Raw genomic sequence first — 26,822 nt, forward strand, 5'->3', positions numbered from 1 at the left:
AACATTGCACAAGGGCACCCTTTTCTCCACATCCTCACCAAGACTTCATGTTTCTTGACTTTTTGATCTTAGCTATTCTAACAGGTGTGAGATGGTATTTCAGTGTGGTTTTGATTTGCATTTCCCTGCTTATTACTGATGCTGAGCATCTTTTCATGCACCTGTCTTTTCATGTTGAGTTTATTTTCACGTAATGTGGCCATCTGTATGTCCTCTTTAGAAAAAGGTCTATTCAGATCTTCTGCCCTCTTTTTTGTTGGTTATTTGGGTGTTCTTACTGTTGTATGAGTTCTTAAATATTTTTGGATATAAAGTGCACCCCTCTTAACACTTCTAGAACCTGTCTTCTTCAAGAGAGGACTATTTTGGGATTGAAATACTTAAAAAGAGAGCAATAAAATTGCAAGGAGAGCTAACCAGCCATGGTTTCAGGGGCCTTTTAATTATTACTGGAACTTAATCTTCACTACATTAAGAACAAACAGGATTGTTATATCCCGATTTTACAAATAAAGGAAGATACAAGAGATTGAGTGTCCAGCCCTGCTAGTGGTCAGGGTCTGAAGTCCTATTCTTCACTCCTGTATTTACTGCAGTTGCTTTACCCCACTGGTTCCAGGGTTGGGATCTGGTGGATTTCCACAGGCTTGTTTTCTTTGTGAAGTGAACTGTAGGTGGATGGACTGAGCTTTTTCCAAACCCACCTCAGCCCTCATAGATACTGAAAAGTGTGTGGGTGCACAACAGGGTTGAGAAGCTCATTTGGAATCTCTTGAGATGATCAGAAGACATCTGCCAACACGGCCTTGGCTTTCTGACTTGGCTTTCGGGCTTCATGCTTTTGATACTTGCTTCTTGATTAGAGGACCAGCCAGCTTGTAAATCCTGTGATCCTACCTCCGGGATGCTTTTGTTCTTTCTGTGATGGAGCTCCCTCTCATGAACATTTTGCTCAATACCAACGCCCCTTGATTCCAGTGGGCTTCCTTTGCCTGGACTGTTAATGCATTTCTCTGACATGGGATGTACAAGTCAGTGTCAACTATAGTCAACTGATGCTTTGCTGGCTTTGCCTGATAGATGTTTACATTTGTGAGTCAAGAACTGAGCAAATAAAAAGAATTTAGCAAATGAAACAAAAACAAGCGGTAGAAAAGTAGGCACCTTTTAGGACCCATCTGTTCCATGGCACTGGGTTGAGTTGGGAGGAAGGGAAGAGGTTCATTTGAGGCAGAGGAAACCACATTGTGCAAAGATCCATGTTGTGGCCCAAAATGTGGGAAACTCACAGTAGTTAGACATTTCTGGAGTTTTGAGCAAGACAGGATACTACAGAGGTAGTCAGTGTATATTTCTTAATAATAATACTAAGTTAACGCTTATATAAAAAGAAGAATTTATAAGATTTTTTTTCAGTCAAAGAGCTGAAGTCTTTTTATTCTGGGAATCATGTGATCTCTTTTCCTTCCCTTGATTAATTTAATTCCTTTTTTTTTAACCCCTCTGTCAGTTTGAGTATCGCATGCCAGTTATTTCACCAATGATTCGTTGATTACTTGAGTACACTGTGTTGAACTAAACATTACCAAGTGGTCATAATTGAATGTGCTGTTCGTGTCTAAAGATGTTTTAATGAAAAACAAGTAAAGTGCCTGTTGGGTTTTCATGTGAAAATTGAGACTGAGGGCCAATTTTGTTGTCTCATTAGGTGATTATGTAAAACAGCCTGTATTGGTCTTAAATATCTTTCTTTTTTCTCCTGCACGCCTGCTAGCTCGGTGATGTGATGGTTGACATTGCAAGTAACATCATGTTGGCTGATGAGCGTGTTCTGTGGCTGGCACAGAGGGAAGCTAAAGCCTGCAGTAGGATCGTTCAGTGTCTACAGCGCATCGCTACATACCGACTAGCAAATGGAGCTCATGTTTATTCAACAGTAAGTGTAACATTATCCTAGAATTATAAGAAAAGAATTAATTTGAAGCAACTCTGACTCAAAAGAGAGAGGTCCCCGTTATGAAGTGGGTATTTTCTGTTATTACTGATTATATGGAATTTTCTGTTCTCAAATGTTTCAAAATCTTATTTTGCTTTTGAGTAATCTGTTTACTTCAAAACTGGAAAATACTTTCTTAATTTGTAATTTGAATGGTTATCACTATTTACTCTTCTGCAACTTTCTAAAACACAAATAAGCACACCATAGACTTGTTGTACTGCCACGTGCCAACCATCCTTCCCAGCTGATACTCTGTCCTGAGCTCTGAAGGGTGTTTGGAGAGAGTGCTTGATGGCTTGCCCAGGGTTCAGTTTCAAAGAAAACTGGGATACCCGCCAACCATTGTGAACCTATTGGCATCTTCAGTCAGTTCCACACTTGGGATAATGAGTTGTTTATATTTAATGATCAGCCTGCTAAAAAGTATAAAATTTTATTTGAAAATGAATTCTAAATTTCTTAATGTACTGCTTACTTTTTGTTCTACAAGTGTGGCAAGTAGGACAAATAATGTAGCATTCCTTAACACGTCCATGATTTTCTTTTCCTAAGCATTTTAGTGGGGTCATACACCATTCTGTACTTCCTCTTGTGACTTTATACAATTCAAGATTCCTGTTTTTCCATTGATCAGTGAAACCTTTTTGAGCCCATGTTTTAGTCCTTGTGCTCACTTCAGTTTAGGATTACTGTTTTGAATACTAAATAAAATGGAGGCCTGTCATGACTACTTTTTTGACAACACAGTTCAGGGCAATTTCCTTCTCAGATACACGGTCTTACTTGAAAATCCACTTGCTATTTTTATAGCCGCACTTGGTCCATGCCAGTTCATTTACACATTTTAAATCTCATGCTTTAGTCTTGCTTGTTACTCAGCTCAGCGAACTTCTTCCTTTCTCTGAACCTCATCACTTATTCTGAGAACGCAAGGATATGATAAAGGTCTTAATGGGTGTTTGCACACTACTGCAAAATGTAAAAAATGTTCCAGAAAATGAATACCTGTACCTATAATCTGATAGGGCTTCAAGGGCACCTAAAAATGGTAATTTTTTTCCTTTCAAATGAGGTTTTCTAAATTTGTCATAATTATATATGTCTTTGATAAAAAGTTAGAATATAATTTGTTAACAAATGTAATTGAACGTAGTAACCTTTTTCACAATATGTCATCTGGGGCAAAAACTAATGCAGAGATTCCTTAGTCTTGAAAATTTGGGGAACCATAAATTATTTTCTACCATTCATAAAGCACTTGTCAAATTCTACCTTGCCTTTATATTTTTAAATTTTATATTATCTTCCTAATAGATTTTAGACACCTTGCCCAAAAGTTGTCTGGTTTAGAAAAAATTTACAGAGAACTTTGTCCGTGTATGGTATTTATAATGGTGCCTTGTCTACATAGTAAACATAGACTTAATCATTTTAAAGAAAGGATATTGAAGCTGTAGTAGGCCTGGGAAGAATTAACTTCATCTTCATGTGAAAGAAGAAAGCCAATACGGCATGAAGTGCTGAACGAGGCACCTTCTAAGTGTATCTTTCAAACCCCAGTACTCCTGTGTACAGTCATTAAGGGGAGTCTGCTGATTTCTCCAGCTGATTTTTTTTACAAGCTGATTGTCCATTTTTAGCTTATAGTTTCCTCCAAATTGCTCTTAAATTATTTCAGTTGACTTCTAATTTATATCTGGTCCTCTATACTTAATGACTTGTTCTTTTTTTCTTTGATATCTTTCTATTTTAGGACATCCTTTTGTTTCCAGCAGCTTTATTACCCCATCAGTTGTTTAGACAATGTCTTTGTTTAGTAAGAACCTGAGCTTTCTTTTCTAGCTTATGTATAGTGTTTCCTGTTTGAAAACTCTTTGAAAGTGCTCTTTCCCCAAATTATAAATCTTCCCTAACTCTTGTTTGATTGACTTTTGAAGTATTCACCCAATATTGCTCTGGAAGCTTATGTCATCAAGGCTACTGGCTTCACTGGGATGACATGTACCGTGTTCCAGAAGGTGGCAGCCTCTGACCGTACAGGATTTTCCGACTATGGTAGGCGGGATCCGGATGGAAACCTAGATAAGCAGCTGAGCTTTAAGTGCAATGTTTCAAATACATTTTCAAGTCTGGCACTGAAGGTACGTTTTATTCTTTAATCACATAAGACTCTTTACATTTAGATTAAAATACTCAGAATGTTTTGCTTTGCAAAATAATCTTATTTAAAGTTTTCCTGCAGGTGGGGCTATTGGTATTGCTTTTGTTTTAAAAGAAATTCAGACCAGCAAGGGACACATTATGACTACACATTTTTGTCCTTTGACCCACACAAAAATATCAAATTTTATAACTATAATGATGAAGAGACAAATATAGTAATATTACATGTAAGAACAGTTTCTTTGACCTTAAAGTTCATTTTTATGATCCTGATTTTAATGACATGAAAACGTTTTTATAGACCTCCTAAAGTATTGTGTGCCCCTGGCTATATGCCTATTGGCCCTAATGGAAAAGTCAGCCTTGAGACTGGGCATTTAATCAGGCAAGCTGTATGCCAAGAATTTTGGCAGAGAGGTGCAAATGTGATATGTCTCCAGAAAATGTGTGTTTTATTTCAGCAAGCAAAATTGAAAGTACTTTTAAAATTGGGGCTTAGACTTGTTTCATAAAAGTACACTAAGCAGATAGTGGAGGTATAATTCCAGCACCCTGATGGAATAACATTTTTTCATTTAACTTTGTGTGGCCATGTGCAATTGTGTTCTCTGTGGATTTTAGTTACACTGTATTTTTGGTTTGTTTGTTTCTGGTATACCTCTAAATTATATCACAGACAATATCCAGGTCACTTTAATGGCTGCATAAGAACTTATCAAATAGGTGTTAGCTGCCCTGGTACATTGTAGACCCTCAGTATATATTGGCTGAATGAATGAATGAAGAATTAATGTTTCTTGTCACACCCTGCTGATCTCCATAAGGAGAGCCAGTTTGCCAAATTTAGAAATAATCCAGCTTCCTCCACCGTCTAAAACAATCTTAACTGGGTCAGACTGTCTACTGATAATAGATTTACTTGATAACACTTAGATGGAAACTGGTAAGATTTATTTGTTGCTCTTGGCTTTCTGAGAGTACTTACTGCACCCAGCAGTACTCCTGGAGACCTGCTCCTTTCCTTACTGTGTTTTTCATTGGCCAAAAAACGTACCACAAAAGGCATAGAAACAACATCACATGTAAGCCCATGAGAGAAAGTGTGTGTGTGTCTTTGAGGAACACTTAAAATTGATGAACCTGTCTACCTTAGATGATCATAGTTGGTAGAAAGGGATTAAAAATGATGAATCCCTGCACTTCATCATTTTTACAACCTACCCCTCTGGGTAAGGAGACTTTCTCCCTGCTAAAGCAGAAAGCCAGAAGTGAGTACTTAGATTTGTCAACTTCATACTATTCTATCCTCTGAAGATCTTCTTGTGGCCAGAAACCAAGGACACATTACACTATTACTCATGATTTGTTGATGGACGTGATTAAACCAAGTGACAAGGGAACATATCCATTGTGACACAAAATTAGTTAAAAATTATGTCAGCAGCACAAAATGCTTTAGCACTTGAACGGCAACTTTTCTGTACATTTCTAACTTCATGTTAGGCCAGTTTTTCATCTTTTTACTTGTCCTTTAGTTTCTAATGCCTTGAATATCCTAACTGGACAGCATGAACATCTCATAATTGATTATATTACCCTTGAATTGGAGAATATGGGGTTAAACCCCTGGAAAGGCAATCCTTAGTTAGCATTAGGAGCGTAACTTGAACTGCTTCCTGCATATTTCTTGGCTCTCTGTTCTTCTCTCTCTACCATCATCACAGCCTGGTGTGGACTCCGTCTTGGATCATCCAAACCATTGTGACTTCCTGTTTAGTCTCTGTGTTCGGGCTCTTCCTTAGAAATCAATCCTTGTCTACATTGGCTATTCCTAGAGCTGGCATTCAGCCAACATCTATTAAGTAAAATATTGCAATACTTCCTTACCCTTTAGCAAATAGCTACTACCCCAGTACCAAGTGCCTCCTCCACCATGCTGGTAGGGCATACCACCCAGACTGTCCACCCTTTAGCATCTGAAGCTCTGCTGCCTATAGTGTACCAGCGCCATAGCTCTCCGGCATCATTTGGCATCTCTGCCCTCTTGTTCCACATCTCCTCACACCTCCTCTCTCGTCCAGTGCCAGCACACTTCCCTTGGTTCCACTCGCAGCCACCAGCCATTCTTAGGCCAGGCTCCTGCTAATTGTTCTGCTTGAATTCCCTGCTCCTCCTGTCCCTCTCCTCACAACTTGGCTGTGCGTTAACGCCCGGCAGAAATGTTACCTTCAAGAGAGCTTATGTAATGCCGTCCCGCCGGTCCTCTCCTAGCCTTCCCTCATCTCCTTTCTCACCCTCACTTTGCCGTATCCTCTGCTCATCTCTCTGTCACTGTGCTTGAGTCAGTGGATTCCAGAGCCTGGCCTCGGGCCCTGGGCAGGTTGGAGATTGAGTTACCTGTCATCTGACTCTCAGAACTAAATCTGTTCTAACTTTTTCTTAACCAGATACTGCCTTCCACTGATGGTGTCTTAATTCAGACTATGTTAGTATCACATAATAGTATCTGTTTTTGGTAAACTACTAAGAATTTTTAGAAATTGCTGGTGTTTTGAGTTCAGCTGTAATATAGCCAAAAAGGACTTATTCTTTAGAGTTGTCTTCACCATTATTGAGAAATCATTTTTTCTCTACACATCCCTATGCATTTCTCTCATCCCAGACATCTAGGGCTTTAGGCCAACTTTTAATTTTAATTTTAAAATTCAAAGTCCTTTAATTTTCCAGACCTTTCGTATCTGCCTTCATGCTCCTGCCTTCATTTCTGCCCTTCATATACACCTTTTTCCTGCCCTCCATCCTGGCCGTGCTCGGTGAAGTTCCTGCTGCTGTCCCTCTGAGACTCTACTCACACAGCACCTTCATTTCATTCATTCTCTTCCTCAAAATTCATTGTTGCCTGTGAGTCCTGCAGTGCTTTGCTCATTCTCCAGAATAATTAGAAACTGATATATTGTGGTGAGTTCGGTTATAGTGAGAGGCTGTGAGATATGGTAACTAAGATGTGGTCTCTGTGTAGGCAGACAGGTTGGACTCATGTTCTGCTCCCTCACTTGACACCTGTGCAAACTTGGGCAAATATCTTAACCTCTCTGAATGTCAATTCCTGATCTTTTATAATAGGCATCATGAAATGATACTTAAAGGGTTGAGAGGATAAAATGAGGCACATGTGTAGTCCCAGCAGAGAGTAAGGATTTAATAAATATTAGCTCTTATGATTATTGTTTTATTGTTGTTGTCTCTCCCTTATTAGATTATGAATATTTGAGAGCAAGGACCGTGACTCATTCATGGTATATCTCAAGACTCTGCATAGTGCCAAGCACAGAGTAATAAAATCCAGTAAATGTTGTTGAATAAAAATGAACAACCAGACTTAATTAGCAAAAAAAGTCAGTTAAAAGTTATTCTAAAGGCAAACATAATCCCTGCCAATCTTTAGCAGTGAGATAATCAAAAGGTGATCTGCAGTTAATAACTAATTATACACAAGAAAACAATTAGTATACATCATACATATCAATTTAAAATTAAGTGAGTAGATAGTCAAGAACACATGAGTAAAGTAGTATTTTATTTTAAATCAGGTGGCTCTTTGACTTATTCTAATATTAGCTAGAATTCTATAGAATTCAACAAAATTAGGATTTTAGAAAATTTTAATTTATAAATTAGATAGTGTCAGAATCCCATATTGTTTCATAAGGAAAGATGTTATAATCTGGTAGAAGTATTTGAGGTTAACATCTCTTATAACTTATTTTCTTCTTAGTTTAATGTCATTATAAATGGGGAAATATACATGAGTTTTGCAATACCCTAAGAGCTCTATGATATTAGTTTCATTTGTACTTTGTCAAATTTTAGTGTTGAAATTAATATCAAAAGTAAATTGTAGATATAAAACATGAGATTCTAGATTATTGTTGGTAGGTTATTCACTTTAAGACATTTCCTTTCTCTCCAGCCTCCAGGTAACTAACTAACTGCCAGATTGCAGCAATAATAATAATAAAATTCCACCCATGGTTCTGTAGCCTTTTGTTTTTATCATGGTCATGACCCCATTTTGTCTTCACAGCCATTTGTTAAAAAGATCATTGGCGGCATGTGACAGATGAGACTCAGAGAGGTCAAACAGAACTGTGCAGTGTTAAGTGTAAACCAAATCCTGGTTTCTTGTTTCAGATCCAGTGTTCTTCTCCCCAAGGGTGGCATATGATCTTCCATAAAAATACTAGATTCTAAAGCATGCATTTCTAAGGGCTAAGAGAGATTTTTCTAATTAGCTATGATTGTTGTGTTTATATTTGTTTTCATAGCTGTAATCTATACATTTAAAAATAAATACATGGTTAAATGAAATTATAAGCATGGTGTTCCTTGCCTTCTAGTTAAGTGGCAAAGGTAAAATCTTGGTAAGTGTAACAAATTAATTCTCAGTGATTTTTTTTCACTGAGAAATGATCAACATTTCTTTTAAAGAAATACACAGGTATTACATTCTTTCTATAAAAATCTAAACATTATTGATAGATCTGAAGTTTGCTTTTCCAGTACCCCAGACCATCTGTCTCCATCCCAGGGAACCTATAGTTACTATTTAGTAGTATTCCTTATTGGACTTGAAAAGATATTTTAGAAGCCATAGTATGTACAGCCTTGAATATGTACCTCTCACAATGATCTGTTCATACACTTGAGTTTTTTATTTGTTATTTTTTGGATGTTTTTACATGTTTAAACTTATGTAGAAAACATTTTTGACTTTTAGAAATTATAGACATCATTTCCTTTTTTAGCCCTCCTTTAGAAAGTATTAGGGTAACTTTTTTTTTTAATCAATTTGATTTAACATAAGTAATGCTTTCCCAGAGAGCTGTGCTTTTTTTTTTGAGTATTTTGTGTTCACAACGAAATTATTTTATTGAATTTTATAGTCCTTAAGTTTTAATAAATGTCTAGTATATAATGCTTTATCAGAATTTTGTCTTTTAATTAATCTGTTGATATTTTTCCTTTTTCTGCATGCCCCATTACATACTTAAAATAAACTTATATAAAATAGAAATTTACTAGACTAGCAAATGAATTTATAACAAACTTTGTTTCTCCATTAGGTTTTATTTGTGAGAATAACGAATCTTTTGTGAATTTTTCTTAGGCAAAACATTTCTACTAAATATTTTCTTGGCATCTTCAATTTAAAGTAATATTCGAAGTGTCAGTATTCAAGCTTCCCAGATACTTTGTTCAACAGATATTTGTGTGTAGCTCTCCTGTTCCAACATTGTTCTAAGTGTAGCAGTTAAAAACTAACTTTAAAGTAAAATAAACACAACCTCCTTTTAAAATAAACATGCAACACAAACTTTCAAAGTTTTATAAACAATGGCCTACTTTCATAAAATAGGAGTGCCAGGAACTGTTATTAACATAGGGGGGTAGTCCAGACAGAAAGATAATGAGATTATCTGCACTCAGAAATCCGTCTGCTCTCATTAGAGAAGCAGGCAGTTAAGTTTACGGTGATACTGCAGATAGTAGTTAGCGTAGACAAGGGTGCAGAATGCTGCATGAGTCCAGAAGAGGGAGCAACTAATGTAAAAACAATATACGGGAGAGTCATGTAGTCAGTCATCCAAAAAAAGCCCTATTTTGAGGACCATGTAAAGTCTTTCTCCTGGCTCTCAGGCACTCTCATTCTCATCCATTCTTGACCATGCCAACAGAATGATCTTGGTAAAAATAAAATCTGACCAGTTCAAGAGTTTGGCAGATAAATAGTAGCGCATTTCGGCTAGAGATACTGGTACTTGCAGCATGCACAAGGGAACAAAACATAGATCTTAAAAGTTGATAAAATTAGTGTGACCAGGTTATATGTTGCAGTATAGGGAATATTAAAAGTTGAATTTGAGATGTGGATTTTAGCCAAACTGTATGGCATACCCAGAGGTTTTGGACAGGATTCCCTAAACATTGGAGAAACAAGGTGCTATTTAAACTGAAATAACAAGATAAGATCTGTTTCTTAAGAGAAAATGCTGTTGGCAGCATGAACATTGTATTGGAGAGAGAGAGATTAGTGCCAAAAGAAAGACTTTTTGTTAGGTTCTTAAAATAGGGAATTTTTTCACATAGTCAATCATTTAGCTCCTTGGTGTGTAGATTTATCTTTTATTGAATGCAGAGTCATTTACGATTAAAAAATCCTTAATAAAGAAGTCTTAAACATTCAGTGATCAGCCAGCATTCTCTGTTACTTTGTTTTTCTCACAAAACCTAGTTTCTCAGTTTCAGGGAAACTTCTGCTAAAATAGGACTTTGCTGAATCTAAACTAATCTTTTACCAAGTTTTTACTATGTTTGTATCATTTCTTTCTTTGGTTTGACAGTTTGAGTCTGTCATAAATCACCTTAAAGTTCCACAAGCCCAAATTAATTAAACACACATTTGTGATATGCTATGTTTGTGCTTATTTATCGTATTTATCATTGTAAAGTTGATACAGTGATGACAAAGCTTCCTGATCTGTTTAATGCTGTCAACCTAGCAGTAGATGTTATCATGGGAAAATTCACTTTATAGTTTGAAATTTCTTATTTACTACAGTCATTCTTTGAAATAGAGGCTTTATACTTCTGTTGCTCTGTGATTTCATGTGGTATTCAGACATTTCACTTAACTGAGATTGTTTTAACTACTAAATTTCTTGAATGCATTAAAAAATATATTTGGCATATAATTAGGAACCATTCATAGCTATCTAAAATATTCCTTCTGGTTTCTGCATACTAACATGGCAACCTTTCTTGTCTTTGTCTTTAATATGCATTTAGAATACTATTGTGGAAGCTTCTATTCAGCTTCCTCCTTCCCTTTTCTCACCAAAGCAAAAAAGAGAAATCAGACCAACTGATGACTCTCTGTATAAGCTTCAGCTCATAGCATTCCGCAACGGAAAGCTCTTCCCAGCCACCGGGAATTCAACAAGTTTGGCTGATGACGGCAAACGGCGTACAGTGGTTACCCCAGTGATTCTCACCAAAATAGGTGAGTCTGTGGCATATGTTATCCCGTAGTCACTGGACAATGTAACTTTATAATTCATTGTTCCTAAAATTGCTTATTTCTTTTTCTTCTCTTTTTTAGTGAGTCACTAGCAAAAAACGATATTGCAGAGTACCCATTAGGGTATAAGTTGGCATTGAATTGCTTATGAAGTTCGTTTCAGAAATATTTTTATTTCCCATTTTCTCCAGATGGTGTGAATGTAAATACCCACCACATCCCAGTTAATGTGACGCTTCGTCGAATTGCACATGGAGCAGATGCTGTGGCCGCCCAGTGGGATTTCGATTTGCTGAATGGACAGGGAGGCTGGAAGTCAGATGGGTGCCATATACTCCACTCAGATGAAAATATCACGACCATTCAGTGCTACACCCTTAGTAACTATGCAGTTTTAATGGTATGGCAGTTGTTAACTTTATGCATAAACATTAAGTATTCTAGTTTTTTTCCTATGCGTAATTAAGCTCACATGTAATAAAAAACAAGATTTTTTTAACTATTATCATAAGTTATTCCCTTTAATTAAGAAGTGATGTTTAGTATAATTCTGACTTTAAAGGGAAATTGAGTTACTACCAAGCGAAATATATGGGATTGAATTTGCTGTGGGAATTTTCAATAAACTTTATAAGTGAATCAGTTCAGCTAGAATATGACTTTAAAATTTGGAAACATCTTGGGTCTACACAGACCAACTGTCAACCCAGAAAGAGTAGCTCATTTGCCCCAGCATACTACAGTGAATAGTGATTTTCCTTCTCTGCCATCTAGTGTCTTTTCCTACTAAATGTAATGAGTTTTAGACTCCTTTTGAGGTGATAATTAATGGTGATAATTTCAGTTTAGTCACTGCAAGTGACAGTATTGACAAGAATAATGTCTTATGAATGCTACTTGAGCTGATGTTTTCTGTTCATTTATTTACTGTTGTCCAAACCTATTAGTCTTTGGTAAAAGTGATTATTAATATATAGGAACAGGATTTTTTATTAGTAAGTTACTTGAATTGATAATTATTAAATTAACCATACTAGTTTTTATTTTACATTACTGTTATAGGATACTAACATCTTGTACTATGAATACATGCATTTAGGGTGTTGTGGAAGGAATTCTGATGAATCTGAAAGACATGTCCCAGAAATGTCACGAGGCTAGACTAGGAGTGAGGATGCCTGTGTTCTATTTCTTCTGTCTCTAGCTCTGAATCTGTTATCTAGGTGTTATTTTATCAAAGCAATAATAATCTTGAAATATGATGTATTTTACTTTCTGTGAATTGTTCTTTTCTTAAAAAACAAAAGGGCACTTGCCTCTAGAAATGGTCTTGAATCAAGTTTGAATTAGCATAGATTTTCCTCAGCTCTTTCTTTGGTTTTCTCTTTGCTCCTCAACCTGGTATAACTTAGCCAGCATGCCAGGCAGACAGGCAGAGGAGCAGGTGGATCAGGCGGCAGGGTGGAAGGAGTGTCTTGTCAGTACACCTGGCACTTGTTTGCTCTTCAGCCGGGCGGATGGTGGGTGGAGCCTACACTAGTGTGATTCGGATGTACTCGTATACATCATTTATCCTTCTGGGTTTAGGGTTGATAGTTTAGGATTCTCCTCACAAATAGAATATGTTTGATTTTTGCAAGTCTCAGCCTGGGTTTCTGTAAGTTCATATTTTATTATTTTGTAGCAACCTTTCGAATTAAATCATGGAGCATTAATTAAAGGATGAAGCATTTTCTCTTTCAAATCATATTTTATTATTTTGTAGCAACCTTTCGAATTAAATCATGGAACATTAATTAAAGGATGAAGCATTTTCTCTTTCAAAGTGTTTTCTCATGCCGGTTTTGTTTATAAAGTAACCTGAAACTGTGAAGTATTAAAGGAGAAATAATAGAGATACAGCACTGCCTGAAATTTATATAATGGTTAACTGGAAGCAGTTGGCATGATAAATGATCCAAAACACACACAAAAATACATTTTCTAAGCTTCGCTGTTAATGACTTGATGTTGTACATGTGAACCTTATTTAATGTAATACTAGTTTAAAGCATCTATTTTTGAACTTCCTAGCTGTTACTTCTAAACTATTTAAATTAGTATAATCCTTTTCTAGGAGGAATAAGCTATTCTTTTATCTTTTACATTTGTAATCTTTTTAAAAACAATACTACAATTCTTTAAAGCTAAAATACAGTAGTATGATTTTTTCTTCTCAGAGTAGCCTCTTTTGCTTTTCTTAAATGTAACTATGCCACCTAGAGGCAGCAAAGTGAAATGTATGTGAAATTGTTGACAAAATTATAATAAAGCTAATACATGGCATTTTTAGAGTTGCTAATTAAACATAAAGACAAAGTTAATGAAATGTACCTACTTTTAAATAAAGTTTTGTATAATATAGAAGAAATACCTTTTAAAAATGGAAGTCAACATCTCCCTCACCTGATACTATTTTGAATAATAGATAAAATACTATTTTTCTTGCACTAGTTTAATAACATGGTTTTATATAGAAAGTCTAAATGTCTGCTTTGGCAGATAACCCATAAAACATTTTCCTGATCTAGTTTTTTAAGAAATTTTTTTTTTATTAAAAAAGGAGATAGAATATGTTTGCTTGCAAATCTCAAATAGACATCATAGTTTGCTTAAGTAGACATCCTACTATATAACCAATTATATCCTAAGGTCTCACTGGAAGCCAGAGAAGCAGAAATTGGGTTTATTTGGAATTGTATGGTCAGAAATAGCCAATTGGGGCAGGAAGATTCCCAGGAGCTGCAGTCAGTAGGGAACAAACAAACAAAAAAACTGAATAGCAAGTAGACAATGAGTAGGGCCAAACTATTTATGTAGCCCGTAGTACTTGGTAATAGTAGTAAAAATAAAATAACTTCTAAACCTTGATTCTCCTTTTTTTGTTATTGTATTCACTTAGAAATATTTGAAACTCGAAAGTATTCGTTTGTTTTTATGTCTCTCTAGTGTGGCTTTAAAATTTTTGTATAAAGCTTGGTGAATGAAGGCAAACTTCAGTTTCATTAACTCTATTTGGATGTGAATGCTAGCGTTGATTTTGTTTACATAGTTCTTAAATGGGTGCTACATTCATGTGAATCAACAGTTTAAATATATCTACACTTAAATGTGTAGTGAGAACTTGACTGCCACCCCTTTCCCATCATGACCAACCTCCACAAAATAGGTAACCGCTAAGATTAGTTTCTTGCCTGTTGTTGGAGAGATTGTTGTGTATGTTGAAACCAAATTAATGCTTAGTCCTGTGTTTCTTCCATTTTTACACAAACGTTGCATGCTACAAACATTGTTCTAAACCATACTTTTCTCTGTGAAACAGTATATATTATGGTGATGATGCACAATATACAATGATGAAGATACTTTTGGATGATAATATCTTAGGGATGATAGAATGATGGTGATGATGGTCGTGGTGATGGCAGTGATTAATTTCCATTAAGCACTTACATAGTAGGCACTCTTCTGAAGCCCTCCCGTAGCACACCTAACTTGTTAGGTCATCATCACAACCTCATGAGGTATATAGTACAGTTATCATTACCCCCATTTACAGATGGAGAAACTGAGGGATAGAGGTACCACGTCCAACTTTACAAAGTTAGTGTTGGAACTGGGATTTGAATTTAGATTCCAGGAATCTGTGTTCTTAATCAGTCTGCCAGATCTCCTTTCTGAAATCTCGTATCAAGTAAAAGAACTTCCTCATTCTTTTTCACCTTTGAATATTTTGTCCCTAATGATTTCTTAAAGATGTTTCTCTGTTTTATTTGTTTCCAGTAATCTGCTTGCATGGTATTAGTTTGCACATTTCATAGAAAATCTTCAGGATGAATTCTCTGAAGTGGAATTGGTGATCAGAGGGGAACCAACAGAGCAGGACCAGTTTCATTAAATTGAAATATTAGGCAGAGTGCACGGAACTTAAGTGCGTGGGTTGATATTTTACGTGTGGAATGCACACATTTAGCTACCATCAAAATCAAGATTTTTTACTTGAGTGCTTGTCTATGCCCATTTCTTTCTAGTTAATTTTCACCACCATCTCAAAGACCCCACCCTTTTTATGTCTGTCAGCATAGATAAGTTTCGCCTGTTCTTAAACTTGGTATAATTGAAATTGTACAGTATGCACTCTTTTGTGTCTGATTTCTTGCCCATCATTCCAATTGTGAGGTTTCTCTTTGTTTTTGTGTATGGCGGCAGTTTATTCTTATTCATTACTACTTCGAAGTCCACTGTGTGGAAATACCAAAATTTGTGCATTCTCCTGTTGATGGGCATTTGGATTGTTGCTGAGTTCTGGCTATCAAGAAGCAGCTTCTGTGAATATTCATTCGTGTACATGCTTTTTAATGGACACATGCACTCAGGAATGAAATTGCTGGATTGCAGGTTATCCATATATTTAGCTTTAGTAGATAATGCCCTACAGTTGACCAAAGTGGTTTTATTGGTTTACAGTTTATTGATATAATGAGAATTTTAGTTGCTCCACATCCTTGCCAGTGCTTGATACTGTAAAGCTTTAATTTTAGTCTTTAGCTGTGGTATTCTGATACATGATTGTGATTGTAATTTCCTGTTCTCTGGTGACCAGTAATGCTCAGCACCTCTTCATTGTCTTATTGTCAGTTTGGGCATCCACTTTTGTTGCTTAAGTCTTGTCTTGTTGTTTTTTGTTACCTTTTATTTTTCTTTTCTTTTCTTTCAGTTTTATTGCAGTATAACTGACATACAGCAGTGGATAAACTGGAGTTTAATGTGTACAGCATAATGACTTGATTTACACATACTGTGAAATGATTACCACAGTAAGTTTAGTTAACATCTATCATCTCATATAGATTAAAAAAAATATTTTTTCCCTTGTGATAGGAACTTTTAGGATTTACTCTTAGCAACTTCCAAATATACGAGAGTGATATTAGCTATAGTTGTGCACTACATCCCCACTACTTACTTATCTTACAGCTGGAAGTTTGTACCTTTTGAGCACCATCCTCCAGTTTCCAACCCTTGCCCCGCTGCGTCTAGTAACCACGAAAATGATTTCTTTTTCTATGAATTTGATTTTTGTTCTTATGTTTTTAAGACTGCACACATGAGCCTTGCTTGTTTTTAATTTGGTTATTTGTTGTTTTCTTGTTGACATAGAGGAATTCTTGTTATCAATTGTGAATAGAAGGTCTGTGTTGGATGTATGTGTTGTAAATAGATTTCCCAGTCCATGCCTGTCTAAATCCATCTAGACTATTGTAATGGATTACCACAGATGGGTGACTTATAAACAACAGAAATTTCTTTCTCACCATTCTGAAGGCCAGAAGTCCAAGATCAAGGTGCTGGCAGGTATGGGGATCCTGTGAGGAGCATCTTCCTGATTCATGGGCAAGAGAGCTTTTCTGGGGTTTCTTTTATAAGGGCACTGATCCTATTAGTGTGAGGGCTCCACCCTCATGACTTAATCACCTTCCAAAAGCCCCTCCTCCTAATATCATCACATTAGGGATTAGATTCAACATAAGAATTTGGCGGGGACATAACCTCTTCAGTCTATAGAGATGCCTTTTTATCACTTGATGTTATCCTTTTATGAATAGAGTTTCTTGATTTTACTGAAGTTTTTTTTTATAGCTAGTGCTTTTCTTGTTCTATTTAAGAGATCTTTCCCTGCCTCAAGATCATGAAGATATTATCCTCTGTTTTGTTTAAGAAGCTTCAGTGTATTTTAACTTTCACATGTAGGTCCACGGTTCAACTGGAATTGACTTGTGTATGGTGTGAGGTAGGGGGGCAAAATCTTAAAATTATTCTTCTTTGTTTTTTAGGGGTAAGATAAAAACGTAAGTCATGGTCTGCTCTTGTTTGTCCTTTTTATATTTCTGATTTCATATCTATTAAAAAATTCTTTTTTCAGTAAGCTCTTTATGATTTTTTTAAATTTATTTTTATTTATTTATTTATTTATTTATTTATTTATTTTTTGAGAGGGCATCTCTCATGTTTATTGATCAAATGGTTGTTAACAACAATAAAATTCTGTATAGGGGACTCAATGCACAATCATTAATCCACTCCAAACCTAATTCTCAACAGTCTCCAATCTTCTGAAGCATAACGAACAAGTTCTTACTTGGTGAACAAATTCTTACATAGTGAATAAATTCTTACATGGTGAACAGTACAAGGGCATTCATCACAGAAACTTTCGGTTTTGATCATGCATTATGACCTATAAACAATCAGGTCAAATATGAATATTTGTTTGATTTTTGTACTTGATTTATATGTTGATCCCACATTTCTCCTATTATTATTATTATTTTTATTTTTAATAAAATGCTGAAGTGGTAGGTAGATGCAAGATAAAGGTAGAAAACATAGTTTAGTGCTGTAAGAGGGCAAATGTAGATGATCAGATGATCAGGTGTGTGCCTATGGACTAAGTATTAATCCAGGCTAGACAAGGGCAGCAAAACATCCACAGATGCAGAAGATTTCTCTCAAAGCAGGGGGGTGAGGTTCTGAGCCTCACCTCTGTTGATCCCCAAATTCTCACCTGATGGCCCCCCTGCGACTGTGCCTGTCTTAGGTTGTTCCTCCCTTGAGGAATCTTACCCGTCTCTGGCTAACCAGTCATCTTCCGGGGCCATACAAGGAAATGTCAAGTTGGTAAGTGAGAGAGAAGCCATATTGTTTGCAAAGGTTAGCTTTTTACTTCTTTGCAGATTTATGCCCTGTGGCTTCTATGCCCAGCACTTGTCTCGAGGTATCTTTACCACCTGGAGGAATTATGATACTCGGTAAATTCGATATGAGGCACGAATTCTATTTAAGGGTTGTAATTAGGAAGGAAGAAGAAAAGCTATAGATGTAGCATATGAAGGAAACATGGGAGGATTGACTCTTTATGATTTTATATATTCTGATAAACAGGATATCTTGAGATGTTTCTTTAGACTGTCTTCCATTGTTTAGATTCTGGTGACTTTAGATAATTGTGGATTTATCATTATTCTTATTATTGATAGGATGATAATGAATTATTTAAAATGGCCAGTGATTTTTATATTTAGTAATTCTAGAAGTAACTTGGGAATATATGAATTTGTCCATCAAGTAAACAAAGATTTAAAAAAGCTCTTCTTCTATTTGTTTAGGTCCTTAGTAATCATCATCCTTGTAATTTTTAACACACTTTCAGGTGTTCTGATATTCTTTGCATTGATGCAGTTAGCTTCTGTTCAAACTACTTTTTCCTTCCTAGCTCAGTTACTAACTAAACTTTGTACTATGTACAAGAGTGACTAAGGTCACCCTTTAGTAATGGGCTTTGGCATGTCCATGACGGAGGCAGGACTTGGCCGGCCTGTCTTATTTATTACTGTATTGCAGATGTGAATGGCAGTTCTGCTTTTTCCTCTCATGGGTGTCTCCTGGTGGTTATTTTTGCACAGTGTATTTAGTGATGTATCACAAAGACCAAATATTTTTACTAGTATGATTGGAAGTAATTTTGATTTTGATTTCTACTTTACCTCTCTTGTTTTAGCTCTTTAACTTCTTTATTATCCTTATCTTCTCAATTGTCTTAAATAGTCTTATAATCTCTTGTATTTTGTGCCATTGAGATAGGTGTTTCTTACCCTTAGAATGTTTCCTTTATGCCAGGGGTCTGTAAACCCCAGTGAGCCTCTGACCCACGGGCCCAAGTCAGTCAGCTGCCATTTGTTTGTTTGAAATGCTGTAAAGCCAAGTGGCTTTTAAATTTTTTGATTTTATATTTTAAGTGGTTAATAAGTACTTGAGTAATAGCTTTGATTTGCCTCTTGGCCCCCAAGGCCTAAAATGATAACTTTCTCGCCCTCTCCTTAGGCCGCTTTCTCAGATTGGCTCCTCTCTGATTTGGGCAGGCCGGTTGTTGTGATAACCAAAAGTGGCCCGTGGAGGCAGTGACCTGACTGACCAGTGCCAGGGTGCTTGGGCCTGTCTCATCAAGACTTATAATTATGAGTCATTGCCCTCTGGCTCAGTATCTGGCTTCTTTCTCATTCTACATCATATTCATTTGGCTTTTGAAAAATACTGATTTCTTTTAAGCATACATATGATACTTAGTCTGTTTGGAGAACTGAATTGGCACTTTGTCTGACGTCTTATTAGACAATAGCCAGCTCCCTGGGGTTTGTCCTCTTCTACCAAGGACTGTGGAAGGCACGTTCACATGCCTCCCTTCTGTCCCTTACCCAAACCCTGCCAGGTGATTGATAGCATCTCCGCACTATAGTAAGGTAACTGCCCCCAAATCATACAGCCAGCAACTAAGTGGCAACATGTTACTGAACATTTCCTAGGCAAATAATATAAAGCAGGCAGAGTGTGAAAGGAGTCTAGTGTCCAAATCCTAGATATTGAAAGTTTATCATCAATTATCAATTCTGCATCAGAATAGTAGCTTTTTATAGAGATTAGGGGGAAATGTGTCTATTCTTACCAGTGTCTAATTTGTTCTCACTGCACTAGTGTTCTTTGAATTTTCCCACTTGTACTCTGGACTTTTGCAGAATGCAAATACATTGAGGCTGTGTACCATACACAGATCTTGTGGGCATCCCAGAGGGCAGATTGTTCAGAATTCATGGTGATAGGTTTCTCTCGTGTTCATTTTGGGTACTTAGTTTACAGACTGTCAGCCCTTGAGAGCTGGGGCTACATTCTGTGTTCCCCTGAATTGCCTGGCCATGGTGGGTACCCAGTTAACATTTGTCAATAAGGAGATAAATTACAGGATTGAGATTCATCACAGTGTAGTGGGGCACTCAGGCTGGAATGCAGTTTCCCCCATTGGGTCTCCAGTTCCCCGTTAACTGTGGTATATTTCGGACTCCGTGGGCCTCTGTTATCACTTGTTGCAGTGAGGGGCTTGTTCAGGTGTTCTGACCTGATCTTTTTAGACCTGTAATTGTATTTTGTTAGCTTCGGATTCTTTTGTGGGAAAATGTGCCTCTTCCTTCCCTACTCTGACAAGGCCGTCTTCTGTTCCTGTCTGTCTGTCTGTCTGTCACCGGTTCTGTTCCTTTTTTCATCTAGCTTGTCCAGTTTCAGATGTTGCCTAAGAACTTCCTGACTAGAGCTCATCTCCTTCCCACATCCAGCTGGCATTCTGTAGCTTTCAGAGTCTATTTAGAAAGATAGTTTAGTGACAGGGTCTGGTAAACCTACAGCTTTGATTCTTGTAACCCCAGATTTTTTGGCTGGTGGCTGTGGCCAGGGTGGAGGCATGTTCCCAGCCTGCTGTGGTCCGTTATGAGGAAGTATGCCTTCAGACGGCCATTGTTTTCATTTTGGCAAAGTGCTGTCTGTGTTGTGTTTGGGAGCACACGCTTGGTGGCCACACTCCTTGGATCTAATCCTCCTGGCACTAGATCTCCTTGTGCCTCAGTATTTCAAGGTATAAAATGGGGCCAATAATATACCCAGCTCATAGGGTTACTCTGTGTGTAAAGTGCTTGCACTGTATCTCAGTTCGGGTAAATGCTGTGTGATTTGCTGTTACTGTTTACTGATTTTTGAGTTCTTCGTTCCTACAATCATACTATCCTTGCTTTCATCACAGGTGGTTGTGATCTGATGTGCGTCTGTCTCCCCTGTGACTTTCAGCTCTTCAAGGACAGGAACCACATCTTACTATTTGTTATGTCTCCTGCAGCATGTGGTCTATTTGTATTTGTTGAAACTTGATTGCAGACAGTTAGAGATCTATTTAGGCTATGTTGACTCGGAGAGATTGCTGTCTTGTGCCTAATTAGTCAATATGCAGAATGATAAGCAGGATTTAAAGGGCATTAAAAAGGATGAAGTCTGTGGTTGCCCCTTGGAATCACCCATGTGACCTCACAGTAAAGTCAGTATTCAAAAAGCAGATGTAGAACAAGAACATATATACGTGTGTGTGTATATATACCATAAGTACAGTTGACCCTCTTTAAAATTAAAAAAATTTTATTGAAGGTGTACAATGTGGTGATTTGGCATTCATATGTATTACAGTTGACCCTTGAACAACAGGGGTTGGGTGTGGCCAACCCCCCATGGTCAAAAATCTGTGTTTAACTTTTGACTCCTGAAAAACATATCTGGTAATAGCCTACTGTTGACTGGAAGCCTTTCCAATCACGTAAATAGTCAGTTAACACATATTTTGTATGTTGTGTATGTTTTATATACTATATATTTATAATAAGGTAAACTAGAGGAAATAGCACGTTTTTTCAACTTGTCCAAATCTACAAAAATATTGCCAATTTATTTATTGAAAGAAATCTGCATATAAGTGGACCTGCCCAACTCGAACCTGTGTCAAGCGTCAACCATATATATACCGTGAATAATTAACACAGTGGAATTTAAGAGGACCAAAGTAAGGCATGAGAAAAATAGCACCAGAAACATACATCTTTGAATAAAATAAAGAGATATAATGGCCAGAGTTTTATCAGTGTATTTTAGTCATTTGAGAACATTTCAGTGGTTTGAGATCCTGAAAATTGCTGCTATAATCATGCTTTCTTTTCCCCTCAGGATTTGACAGGATCTGAACTGTATACCCAGGCAGCCAATCTCCTGCACCCCGTGATTTATACTACTGCTGTCATTCTCCTCGTATGCCTCTTAGCAGTCATTATCAGTTACATATATCATCACAGGTAAGAAATAAAACATAATGGGTATAGGACTTGGATTTGGAAGGGTTTATTTCACACTTAATTACGATAGAACTGAGTTTAATACCATGCAATCCTTCCAAAATAAGAACAATTACTTGAGAAAACATATAAGCCGCCTTTGTTATGTTAGAGACATAAATAATTAGCACATGAGGTGATGAGTTCATCTTTTATAGCGTCCAGTCAGTTTGCTGGGTGCGTATCCAGGAACGAATATGGCAGGTATGTGCTGGAGACTAGGTGCGACCCAGGAGTAACAGGGGTAAGGTAGGTAAGTTGGAGGCTTTTTACCTTGAGAGATGTCTTCCAGAGCTAGACTATGGTGTTCTGTTTTATGACCTTCTGCCTTTTATAATATTCTTCATTTCATCGATGGTATTTTAAAGGAAGTTTGTCACATTTAAGCATGGGATATGGCTTTTGTTAATTGGAGGCAAAGCTACAGAAACTTCTGTGGTAGCAAATAATGAACTGAAAAGATTTGCTAAACATAGATGCACTTTGCAAGAGGTTTTACTAGAATATATTTTCCTGTTTAAGCTGGACATATATGACATTTCTTGACATTTAGTTAAGCAAAAGGAGATTTTGATATAAAAAAGACTTCAACATTTCATTATGACAGGCCAGGAAGAAATGCACTGGACATTTAAACCATGTTATCCTAGTAGGTCAGGAAAAATAGAGATAGGCCCCTTGCAGAAATCTCTAGGAAGCAAACATGGAATCCCACCATCATAAGACATTATACCTACAAAAGTCCACGTGTTTCTTATTAGGGAGGCTAATTTGCTTAGCCTTGCATGGATGCCAGCTCCAACTATGACTTGTCTTCTTTAGTTCATGAAGTTAAATGTTAAAAAACTGTATTTAGTTAAATGATTTCTCAAATCCTGTGTGTGTATCTGATAGTGTATATTTTATGTTTAAATATTCAAAAAACATTTACATTTGGCTTCTTACACAGTTGGAATTGTTAATAGATGAGAATCATAGTGTCCTGCTTCAAATGGGTGAGCCTGAATAATAATATCTTCCCTTTCTTTTTAATAGTTTGATTAGAATCAGTCTGAAGGGCTGGCACATGCTCGTGAACTTGTGCTTTCATATTTTCCTGACCTGTGTGGTCTTTGTGGGAGGAATAACCCAAACCAGAAATGCCAGCATCTGCCAAGCGGTAAGTCAGAGTGAATAACTGAAATGGAAAATAATATATTATTATTAGAAAATAATTTCATGTGCTTTATTAACTGTAAGAGGAAACATGTTTCCTCAAAGTTTTTTTCTTTAAATGGAGTATCTGTCACCTGAACAGTTTACCAGGATGCTTCAGTTTTGAATTATTATTTCACAACTGAACAGATGCCATAGGGAGCTTGTCCTTTATCTTTGGAAATCCAGTGCTACTTGTTATGTCTGATAAAATGCCAAGCCCTTAATTCAAAAAATCTGTAAAGTCCTGATTGTGGCTTAAAGACAAGTAGCCTTTTCTGACAGTAGGATTTGAAAAGTTATTTCATCTGTTGATAAAAACAATAGAAAGTAGAAAAAGACTTAACTATAAGATACAAAAACTGGAAACCTCAGGTATGATCAATACATAGAATTTAAAAGTGGTCAACTCCTAATTTCAAATAAATTAGTGTAAATGTAGCCTTAGTGAACAAGGTTTTTGCAGTGCAAGTATAAAAAAAACTTTTCAATAGGAAATGTGTAAATGTTTATTTCTGTGTTTGTATGTTGTTTTACACATGCATGATAACAAGCAACATTACATAGCAATTAAGAGCTTGGACTGCCTGGATTTGGATCTTAATTCTACTGTTCACGGTGTTTTTTGGGCAATATAACTTTGTTTTTTGTTTGCAAGAAAACATCAAACAAAAGATTTACCTTCAAATTTACAAGTGTACAATACAATATTAACTGTTTAATAGAATGTTGTACAACAGATTTCTAGAATTGTTTCATCTTGTATGACTGAAGCTCTATGTCCACTGAACAGCAGCTTCCCATTACCCTCCCCACCCGGTTCCTGGCAACCAGATACCTACCTTCTGTTTCTGTGAGCTGACTACCTAGATACTTCACATAAGTGGAATCATACAGTATCTGTCTTTCTTTGACTGGCTTATTTTACCTAGCATAAGGTCTTTAAGATTCATGCATTTTATACCATGTGACTGGATTTCCTCCTTTTTAATGACTGAATAATACTCCATTGCATGTATATACCACATTTCCTTTATTCAGTCATCTGTGGATGGATATTTAGGTTGTTTCCACCTCTTGGCTACTGTGAATAATGCTGTAGTGAGCGATGGTGATACAAATACCTCTTTGAGATTCTGATTTCAGTATTTAACTTCTTTGTGTCTCAGTTTTTTCATCTATAAATCAAGAATAATAACTGAGTCATCAGATGATGTGATTATAGTAAACTAATTTACAGATAAATTGTTTGAAATAATAGGCAAGTTTAACAAAGAGTGAATGGAAGTTTAATATACACAAGTTTGTTGCTTAATATGCAGAAATGCAACTGGGAGAAAACAGTTAATAACAAGATATCTTTTATATAGTATCTGGGAATATCAAGTACCTAGAAATAATAAAAAATCAAGATTTACAGGCAACATTTTAATATGTATTAAAGAAGACCTAAATAAATTGAAAGATATACTAGATCCAAGAATAGGAAGAGTTAATGTCAGAAAGGGGCAGGCATTTCCTCCTAAATTAATATGTGCATAAGATAATTTTTTATGAAATTCATATAAACTGGTTTTTTAATTTATAAGAAAGTAAAGGACCAAAGATAAAGATAGCCAGGACAGTTCTGTGAAAGAAGAGTTAGGCTAAGAGACTGTCCTTGAGTCATCAGAACTTATGAGGCTATTGTAATTAAAACTGTGGCTTTTGGTGTAGGGGAAGAGAAACAGACCAGTACAATAGAATAGAGAGCTCTGAAGCAGACCCATGTGCAACTGTGGTGTAAGACAGATGTGGCATGCCTTGATAGGTGGGTGAGAGAGACCACTGTGTAGTAGAGGGAGCTGAGGAAAACCCATTCGGAAAAAGATTTAAATGGATCTATATATACCTCATGTCATATAAAAAAGCCAACTCTGGGTGGATTAAAAACTTACATGTCCAAACCAAAATGTTACAATTCATATTAGAAAACATCACAGTCTGTGGGATAGGGGTTTTCTTAATATGCCACTGACAGGTATTGACTGGAAAAGAAAACATAATTTGACTAAATAAATTAAGGGTGCTTTTGTTTATTACAGTTCCATAGAGTGAAAAGATAACTACAAATTGGAAGAAGCTATTCTTAATACAAATCCGTAACAGAGCATTAGAATTAAAGAAAGGGTTAAAAACTATAATCAATGAGAATGCCGAACAACCCAGTAGAAAAGTGTTTGAGCTGGACAGGCATTTCATAGAAGAGCAAATGCACGGGGCCAGCGCACCCTGAAGGGATGCTCAGCCTGATTGGCTGTGGAGATGCAAATTAAGCAGTTGGTTACTGTTTTATGCCTTTCTGTCAGCACAAATCAAGCCTGACAATGGCAAGTACTGAAGAACATGTGGATCCACATGTTATAGGCACTGGATGAGTGGCCGACGCAGGGAGGCTCTTCCTTCTAAAGTTAGACATGCTTGGGGATGCACGTTCTCACTCCTGGGCTCAGAGACTAACTTGCCCACATGTAACATGTGTGCATATGAATATACACGTGTGTGTGAATATTCATTGCAACCCTGTACACAATAGGAACAACCTGGAAGCAACCTAGATGCCCATCACTGAGAGACTGAATAAATTGTGATCTCAAGAGTCAAAACTAATGAATTACAACAATGCTCTATGAATACATCTTAGGAATACAAGTGAAAAACTCAAGTTCCATAAACTTTATCCTCCCTCACACTTATTTTTATTATAAAGCTAAAAGTGACTAAATGAAACAGCACACTTTTAATGAAAATATGTATGTGTAATATAAACTAAATACGAAAGCAAGGGAGTGATATGTATGGCATACAGGGTGATGGTTGCCGTGGGTGAGGGGATCATATGGTTTGATACAGATTTTTGTTCAAGGTCTTACCTCTGTCTTGCTGATAGATTATTGGACATTTATTATTAACACTGATTAAATAGCTAAAGAAAGGCAAGCTGTGCCCAGTCTTAGAATGTGTCATGAACCTGAGGCTGATGAATCAATTCAATATTGTATTTTTGAGATCCAATTCAAATGTGGGTGTGTAGTTGGTGAGGATTAAATGACTCGATACCTGGCTTACAGTAAGTGCTCAGTACGTATTAGCTACTACAGTTACTGTTATTATTGATGAAATTACTTCTCAGCTGTGCAGAATATTTCTGTTTTAATCCATTACTGTATATCAAGAAACAAACTTGTTTGGGGCCTAAAAGAAGTGAATAGTCTCAGATCAATTTAATCACATACAGAAGACTGCTTCTAAGTCTTTCCCCCTTTTTCCCATGGCTGACTTGCTTGTAGGTTTCAGTTTACCGTGACTGTTTCACAGATGCTGTCCCTCCCCTCCCTTCATTATGCTATGGTGTATATTAAAATTCATGGTACCTATAGAACTTTGTGATAGACTGGTGTCTACCTATTTATTGTCTCTGGACTTGAAGCTCTGCATGGGCAGGAATCATGTTGATTTGATTCACCTGTGTTTATCCTAGAGTCAGCATAAGACCCTGACCCATAGTAGGTGATACAGGTGCTTAGCAAATATTTATTGGGTGAGTGAAGACCTGTTT

The 26,822-nt window shown here is 36.6% G+C and overlaps 1 protein-coding gene across 1 annotated transcript in view; it reads left to right on the forward strand.

Moving 5' to 3' along the window:
* Window positions 1-26,822, forward strand: part of ADGRA3 (adhesion G protein-coupled receptor A3) — a 119,371-nt gene that overhangs the window by 83,600 nt on the left and 8,949 nt on the right. The window contains exons 11-16 of the mRNA XM_036994771.2: window positions 1,775-1,936; window positions 3,937-4,140; window positions 11,009-11,222; window positions 11,432-11,640; window positions 21,867-21,991; window positions 23,066-23,189. Coding sequence (XP_036850666.2) covers window positions 1,775-1,936; window positions 3,937-4,140; window positions 11,009-11,222; window positions 11,432-11,640; window positions 21,867-21,991; window positions 23,066-23,189 — 1,038 coding nt within the window. The remainder of the gene's footprint in view (window positions 1-1,774; window positions 1,937-3,936; window positions 4,141-11,008; window positions 11,223-11,431; window positions 11,641-21,866; window positions 21,992-23,065; window positions 23,190-26,822) is intronic.

The sequence above is a fragment of the Manis javanica genome, chromosome 5 (assembly GCF_040802235.1).
Source record: "Manis javanica isolate MJ-LG chromosome 5, MJ_LKY, whole genome shotgun sequence".
Classification (NCBI taxonomy): domain Eukaryota; kingdom Metazoa; phylum Chordata; class Mammalia; order Pholidota; family Manidae; genus Manis; species Manis javanica.